This window comes from Corvus hawaiiensis, chromosome 30, assembly GCF_020740725.1.
Source record: "Corvus hawaiiensis isolate bCorHaw1 chromosome 30, bCorHaw1.pri.cur, whole genome shotgun sequence".
Classification (NCBI taxonomy): Eukaryota; Metazoa; Chordata; class Aves; order Passeriformes; family Corvidae; genus Corvus; species Corvus hawaiiensis.
This window is the reverse complement of record NC_063242.1, coordinates 11,220,899-11,229,641: the sequence shown is the minus strand read 5'-3', so window position 1 is coordinate 11,229,641 and position 8,743 is coordinate 11,220,899. Positions and strand designations below refer to the sequence as shown.

Below are 8,743 nucleotides of genomic sequence, written 5' to 3'. Positions count from 1 at the left end.
CATAAAAAAATTACCTAATGGTCAGGTAACTGTCTGATTTGTTTCAGCTTTGCTTAGATTTATATAATCATGTGGTGTAAATATATATATCTATACTTTTATTTTTGTATTCGTTTGAAAGAGTTATTTTCTGTAGAGTGAACTTATGATCTTAGAATAAAACCCAGAATATAATAAAATCACAAAATGAGAACAGGCCTTGAAAATATTGTCCCAGGATGTTGCCATTGGAACAGGAGTGCAAAACAAGGAACAAGGTCCAAACAATTTACTAGTGCTTAGCTTCTGATCACCAAAGGGACGCAATATCATGACCAGGTTAAAATGAGTTTTAGCATAAAGAAGTATTCAGTCAATGTAGAACAAACAATATAAAGTACAATCAGACTTGTAGACCAGCTAAGAAAGATTACTGAGCAAACAATGTGAGCAAATATATAAAAATGTCCTCAAGCAAATCTTTTGGTCACATGCAAAAAAACTTTTCCAAGTGACCTACAAAACCAGAACTGACCAACTCAGGTGGATATAGAATTTTTGTATGAAATGTGGTGGTTTAAAACCAGCTGGGAATTAAACTTTAAATAATCTACCCCCCTTCCCTGTGCTGCTTTCTGGTGAGAGAGGGACAGAGACTGTGGGTTGAGATAAAAATTTACTGAAAATGAACACTAATGGGATGAGAAATGAACAGTAACAACAATGTTAATAACAAAAGTATACAACAGAGAGGGTGATTTTCGCATAAACAAGGTGCTCACCACCTTGACTCAGTTCTGCTTGGCCACTGAGAAAGAAAAATGATGGATGATATTTCAGGATCTACAAGTTGTTTCCAGCTCAGGAGCTAACCAACTACAGTAATCATTTGACCTCTTTCGGCCTTCATTTCATGTATCTTCCTCTGTATTTCCTGAAATTTTTGATATCAAAATAGCTATCTCCACAAGGAGATGACTTGGAAACCTTTGGCTATTAGTAGGAAAATATAAAGCAATAGTAATCACTCAAAACTTACAGAAGCTATCACCAAAGAAAAATATTGAGTTTTTAAAAATAAATCCAAATGTTCTTGAAGGTAAAAGGACAAAGACGAATCCTTATACCCCTATGAGATTGGGGAAAGTAGATGAAGCTTTGGGGGTGATTATCAGTTAGTTGGTGTCCTCAGTGAGATGAAGGAGATGCATTAGGAGTTCTTTGCTATGGAAGGTCTACTATGTCTAAGCCCTTCCCATAAGGAAGGATGCCTCTCATTTTGAAGTCCTGGAGAGTCCATCCTGCCTTGAATTTCTGTGATGTCTGAGGTAGTCACAACACAGGATGGGAAGGAAGTTGAATAACAATGCAATTTTTAGGTGGGTGAGGTTGAGCAAAACGTACCACAGTCTTGGATGCAAGTGCTTATAGAAGCTGTCTAGGATGTTTCTATGTTCAGTGATGAAAAAGCAGGGTAAGACTTTTGTGATAATATTTTCACAAAAGGAACCTGGAAAATATATTGCTTTAGACACTCTAGTCTTTGAGAATGCTCATAAAATAATTATAAAGCAATTATAATAATACTTTGAATTCATGAGTGAGATAAGTAAATCGTAATTTGCAACCAACGAAATGAGGTTCATCAGATACCAGTGAAATGTGGGCATATTGAATTAGACTGGTGAAAGTCTAGAAGGAGATGTTTAAAGATAACTTCTTTTATCACCTCTTTTACATCTGTTGGACACCTTATCTTGGTTTGCCAAAGTGTTTGTACATATGCAATAAATAATAAATTAGAAACTAGATTTTTGTCCTATGAAAGTGCTTCAGTAATGATATTGGAATTATCTTCGGCATACTTTTTAAACTAATGTTAATTGCAGAAACAATATAAGTGTGGCTGGTCAGAGTGACAAACAGAATGAGCTGTCAAGTAATTAAACAGGTAGTCTAATTCAATTTAGTTTAATGGTCAATATTTTATATTATCTATTGCATTGTACAGGTTTGGTTCATATCTGTTTTTTTTTCCCTTTTCTAGGATGAATGTTGTTGTCATTTCAGTTATTTTAGCAGCTAGAATATCCTTGTCCTGTTTAATTGCCTACAGGATAAGTGACCAGTATAGTAGCAGATTTTTATTTTTTTGAGTACTATTTCCAGAGTGGATGATCTTTATTTTTGTCAATACATTTTAACCATTTTCTATTCTTCTTCCTTCAGGGTCATCCAATTTTCACTTACCTCTCAGGTGTCTTCACTATTAATAATGCAGGATATTTTTGAAATTTTTAAGTCAAATTTACAGACTCAGTATATAAAAAATTCCTTTTCCAGCTCCCAAGCTACTAAAACATTTGTCAAAGATGTCCTTTTTAAAGTCCTTTCAGAGGAATTTCTAATAACAGAGACTGATTTACTTACAACAACGTCAGAAAGAATGCTTCATATATCATTTTATATATATATATATATATATATATATATATATATATATATTCCTATGGGTAAGTTTATATCCTTTTAAGTTTTAATCCAATAATTTTTGTAGTATCCATTTGGTCAGATATATGTATGCAGACTATATTGTCTCTCTACAAACCAAATCAATCTGAACCTCTGTATGTGGAGTACTATTTAAATTGTAAACTTCAATATTATGAAAGTATTATCTAAATAATAATTCAAATGTATGGGGAATTAAGAGCCTTTGATATCCTGTTCCAGTTTCTGCTATTTGAGTGTTTTTGGAAGTACTGATGGTTTTGAATTGTAATTATTAATTTTTGCTCTTAGTATCATATATCCAACAGCCTTTGCTGGCAGAATCTTGTTGAGTCCTATACATATTTCTGACTAATGTTATTGTCTATTTGATGTGGGTAAAGTGTTTCATACTGATGTAAGCAATGTCTCTGTATGCATGGTTTATCCTTCTGTGCACTAGAGTTAAATGTTCCTGTTCCTTGAACTCTGTATAAAACAGAAGGCTGATATAGAATCATGTATGAAGAATTTCTCTTTTTCCAAACAAATACAAAAGCAACCAAATTATTGTTTTCAAATGTGTCAACATTTTTTTTAATAAACATTAATTATCTCTATTTTTCTTTATAATACATAGGTTTACCAATTTTCTGGTAGAAAAATGTTACACACTTTATTAATAGCTACTGGTTTTTTTCATATAAATTCTATTCTATTTGTTCATAATCTGGATCAAGGGTGAAATGCCTTCTTTTTCAGAAAGTAAAATCACATAAATTCCTTCAACTTCTGCTCCTGAGAGAGCATATATTAGATCTGACTTTCAAGCATAAGATGCACACTGTCTTTTCAAACAAATTTTACCCTCATCTGATAGGGTAACCCCTTATAACTAAGAATGAGTGTTAAAACAAACAGATTTCCAATGCAAAGTTTGAAAGCAAAGCTAGGAGTGTAATGACAAGACCTGTGAGAAAATGTGGTAGAAAAATTACGTGAATTGATGACTAAGACTATCCTCAATACTAAGCATGATTTCTTCTCAGTGTTATGATAATAAAAAACCTGCATCAGGATATAAAAAGTGAAAACAAAATTGAAACTTTTTATTTTGGCTTAACTGATAAACAAGATATACTGTTCAACTCACAGCAGTGAGTATGAAGCTGCAATATGCTCTTGAGTGATTTGTAATTTTTTTTAACTTCAGACATCTGAATGTTAAACATTTATTATATACACATGGTCTTAAATACCTTGGCTTTTACATAATAAAACCAAACCCACAACATTCTGAATCCATATGAGTGAGACTGAAACAGAAAGCCAATCTTTTGTCTGGTATTTCACCAGTTCTTAACCTCTCTCTTTACCACGTTACAGAAAAAAACATCTACAGGAACAGCTCTTCAAAGCATTAATATAGAAATGCAGTGTGTGTGATCATACTTCCTTTGACCAGCAAATAATTGTTCCTTATATTCTCTTGGAAAGGTCATGAACAGCCGAATATTTATTTATCATCTGTCACCAGACTTGCACTATTCAGTTCAGCTAATAACATAGTGAATTCTAGCTACTTATCAAATTTTGAAAGATAAAGATAATGGAGGATTCTACTGGGAAAACCATGCCACAATTTAATAGATTTCATCATCAGAAACTCCGACTTATACCTTATCCTTTATTAATATAATGCTCCTCATGATTGCGATCTCTTATATGATAAATTTTTTCTTACTTACAATGTTCACTTCCTTCAAATAAGAAGACAATACTAAAAACCTTTTTTTTTTTGCACATTTTTCAGCTAACTTAAAGGGAGTGTGAGGTTACTAGGTAAGTTCTAAGGCTTTTTCAGCTAAAGATCCTTTAAGATCCATTGCAGGCCATTGTTCTTTTTCACATAGAAATTACTGACAATGCCATACACGGATTACAAAAACTACATGTTAGTGGTATGCACTAATTACAAAAATTATTTATTATTAAAATACCTCACATTAAAGAGAAAAAATTATAAACAAAGTATAGTTGAGTGTTCAAGCCTATTTCCCCACATAAATGGACAAAATCTCTTGATTGAGAAAGGATCAGACAGTGTTATCATTTTGTTCTAAATACAACCTGAAAGCACAAAGAATTCTCTTAAAGCCACTGGCACCATCTGTGGAATAAGGATTTGTTTAGGGTATAACCCATATAAATCTACAGACCTAATCCTAAACATGTAGTTTTCACTATTGTCAACAACCAGTGGTGTGCAGTTGTTCTCTCTTTTAGTCCTGTCCATGCAGCAAATTACTAATATGAAATATATTATCTCAAATAAAAGTATTTTTGTCACATCTGTTTGAAAGCCATTGGAGTAAAAGGTTAGAGTCATTAATACAGTGTTTTCACTTGTGCATCTTTTAAAGCTCTTTTGTAGCTGCTCATTCACACTGGCATCCTATCATGAGACTGTCAAGAATAATTTTTTTCTTATGAAGCACTTGCTGCTTCATCTGCACCTGGTTGGATGGCCCTACCCCTGTACCCCCTACCCATAATTTTCCAGCTATGAATATAATAAATAGTGTTTCTGTCCTTAACAGACCTCACGCTGGAAATCTCTCCTGATTTTCAAACCATTCATGCTTTATTTTTAGGTAACAGGAATTTGAATTCTGCACTGGCATTTTTCCACTTAGCCTGCATACCTTGGTTTTCTTCAGTGATGAGCAACTGTAGTAAACATTGCAGAATTTGTTTGTTGCATGCCTTTTTTGATTGTTTTTTGGGGCTGGTTTATTTGTTTGTTTCTTCCTTGCATAAGCTTTCCTGACTCTGTAATTCAGTTGCACTTACCTAAAATCTTACTTAGGAAAAAAAAAGGAAAACAGAAAGAAATATGTTTCATAATTTGGTTATCCTGATGCTAGCTTTTAGGCAATTGAATCAGTTGATAATTTCTGTAAAATGAGCACTCAATGAAAGAGAGGTGAATAAAATACAGGTGGGTTGCTTTTTCCAGACAGACGATTTTGAAAACATTTGATGACCTCCGTTCCAAAATTGCTGCTGGGTAGTGGTATAAATAAAGAAATATTCTGAGAGAACTTTGTTATACAATGGCTGGAAAAAATTAATTTTGAAATCTTACTTCAGTCTTGCAGAATGATTCAGGATCATTTTCAAAGTGGATTAACATTTAAAGCATTTTATTATCTTATTATCTAATGTCATATATAAAGTTTTATAACCATCAGTTTAGCATTTTAAAGATTCTTAATATTGTTATAATAAAACTGACTACTGCAGCTAATTTTATATTCCATAATAAAAAAATAAATCTGTGCTGGTAAATCAGTCATCCTTTAAACTCCTAATAAAAGGAAAAATGCCTGTATTTGGACAGCATTTTGTTCGAAGTGCAGTAATATATAATGTGGTTGATTGCACTATTTAAGTTAAATATTGATTCTTTTTCCTATCTTATTTGCTAAATTAAGTATTGGTTTACGCATTTTCCAATAGCTTCATTAAAAACTAAAATGGCAGCAAATAATTGCTGATGTTGTAATGGGTTTTTATTTTTATACTGATAGGAAAAGGCATTTGTTTTAGTTTTATCATCCTAGGAACAATAAATAGATGATTTTGTGAGCACTTCTGACAACGCTATTAGAATATCTAGGGTCTACTTTTTCACACAATTATATTTATATAATGAAGCATTATACAAATATGCATGTTTAACTTTGGTTAATGTATGTATTCAACTGCAACAGCAAAAGTCCGTCAGCTTTGGAAACCGTTTAAAGCTAATGGATGACAGAATGTTTACAACATCCATTTATGGCTTCTACTCCTCTTTTTGTACATGCAAGATGCAGATTTTCAGTATCCAGAAGAGGACCTAGATATCCAAAGCAGCACAGTTTGCATTCAAGCACCTAGATAACCACAAGGTTTCCAAACGATAACCTCCACCTCTCCATGTCGTAACACCCCTGGTGTGATTTTTCAAGAGATTTCCACATACAAGACTTTTCATATTAAAACCCTTCGGCTCTTATTTTTCATGTTTAAATGCAGAATGATCTCTTTTTTAAAAATCCACTGTTACGTTTGGTTGCTGAGACTTAGGAAAATATAAGAACAAACCAAAGAGTGCCTAATCCGCCACACTTCTATGGGAAGTGTACATGCCTGCAAGCTGTTTAAAGTGAGGTCCCCAGTCTGCAAGGTAGTCATAGCTCTGATCCATGTCTGAAGTATTTGAACCCAACGAGCTGAGGGATCCTGCCAAGGAGCCAGTCCCCTCAAATGCATAGGTCTGAAGTGAGTCATAGGGAGGAACTCTAGGATCTGTATTTGCTTCTTCGAGCTTTTCTGAAATGAATTGCCTGAAGATTGCGCTGTCTGGGCCAACCTGTAGAGACTGTCTGTAGAGGCTCTGGATTTCAGAGGCCACCTTCTTCCGAGGTTTGTGTGTTCGCATGACAGTGCGTGTCCTCAGTGCTGAAATATCAAAGGCTTCTGTGTCCTCCTCACCCCCTCCTTCATCATCATAACTGACAATATTCTCTCTGAATTCTTCCATCTTCTCTGAAAAGGGAGGCTTCTTCTTCTTCTGCTGCCTTATGGTTACGATTGCCAAAAAGAACACTGACGAAATAAAAATAAAAGAGAAGGGAAAAGAGAAAAATTAAACAGAACTAGAGACTTTGAATGTGCTTGGAAAGATTTAAAAAATCACTTCTTATCTTAGTATCAATGCTGTTGCAAAGTGAAGCTACCTTAACAAATTTATAGATCTGTAATTTTTACGGATTTTATGGTTTTGAGATGAGCAATAGGTGTGTTGGGAAAATGGCTACAAAGGGACTTATAAAAAAGGCGAATGAAATGGAGCAGTTCTTTTGGTAGATGCAAATTTGAAACTGATGGAAACACAGGTTATGCTTTTTGAAAGTGCTTTTTTTATCACATAATATATCCATTTCACACCCAGAATTTAAATTCTTAATCTCTATCAGTCTCTCTGATAAAAGTACCATAAAGATCAAATGAAAAATGAGGCAATGAGCAAGATTTCCTCCTCACCTAGTTGAATAGTTCAGTTCCACAGACTATGCAGAATGGTGTTCAACTATTTCTGTTGTGATGGTTTTCAAATTTGAAGACTCACTAAATTCTGTGTCATTTTACCGCCAAGGCCTATGAATCAGATGATCTTATTTCTTTCATATATTAAAAGTTTCTTAAATTTTCTTTTAAAGCATTATTTTTTAATCCCACATAATTTTGTTTTAACAGAATGATCCCTTTGAATTAGTCTATGATTTTCACAGAGATTAATTCAGTTTTAACTATATCTTGTTGCAGATCTACTTAATAAGTGTTTTGTGGACTGTAGTTTTTTACTCAGGACATAAAATGATATAACTACCAACAATTACAGCATTTTACTTAAGAATATGAGGAACCTGAAGTAGTTCTTTTTTCTACCTATTTACAATTAACTATTCCATTTGGTTGGGAGATACCAACACAAGACTTGAAAGCGCTGTAAATAAGAATTTCTACTCTATATTCACAAAAGCCAGGTGGTTTTAACTTTCCAAATGTTTTGCATAGTGAACTCTTCTAATGATACACATCATACTCGAAAATTAATTTTCAGGGATAAATGGCAAACTTAATATATATAGAATATTATATTATTTCATTTTAAATAATCACAAAAATATGTTCAAAATTTAAGGAATTTAAAATACGTGTGTTTGTAAAGAGTGTAGTAGATTAGGTTTTTTTCTTCTTTTGGACTAATATATTTATCTATATCCTTGCTTTGACTTTTGTGATATGACTAGACCCAGTAGATGTCATGAGTTTATTCTACCTGGAGAGAGAACCTCTCTGCAAGCACCCAAGAAATCCGTGATGAATAATTCCCCTGATGGCCTGGATAATGCAGTGATGCAGTTTGCCTGATCCTTAGCCCCTGAAGTCAATAGCACAAAGTGAATATGTTCAGATACCTTGTAACAATCAAACAAAACTTGAAATGCACACTGACCTGTATGCTTAAACTGACTAAAAGACAAGGCAGATATCTAAGCTCAGATTTAAATAAGGCAACTCTGGAAGTGCAGGCGGGCCAAGAAACAACAGATTTGATTCTATATTCCCATGTCCTCTGTTGGAAACCAGGACACGGATGTAGGGGAACTAGTGCCTCCCTGGGCTTTGCTATGGAGACAAGAAATGGCTGGTGTCCAGA

The 8,743-nt window shown here is 33.7% G+C and overlaps 1 protein-coding gene across 7 annotated transcripts in view; it reads right to left on the bottom strand.

Moving 5' to 3' along the window:
* Positions 1–3,550: 3,550 nt before the first annotated feature.
* CDH19 (cadherin 19) overlaps positions 3,551–8,743 on the bottom strand; it is a 116,214-nt gene continuing 111,021 nt past the window's right edge. For all 7 annotated transcript variants that reach the window (XM_048289421.1, XM_048289417.1, XM_048289418.1 and 4 more), the window contains one exon: positions 3,551–7,125. In XM_048289421.1, coding sequence (XP_048145378.1) covers positions 6,632–7,125 — 494 coding nt within the window. In that variant the 3' untranslated portion in view covers positions 3,551–6,631. The remainder of the gene's footprint in view (positions 7,126–8,743) is intronic.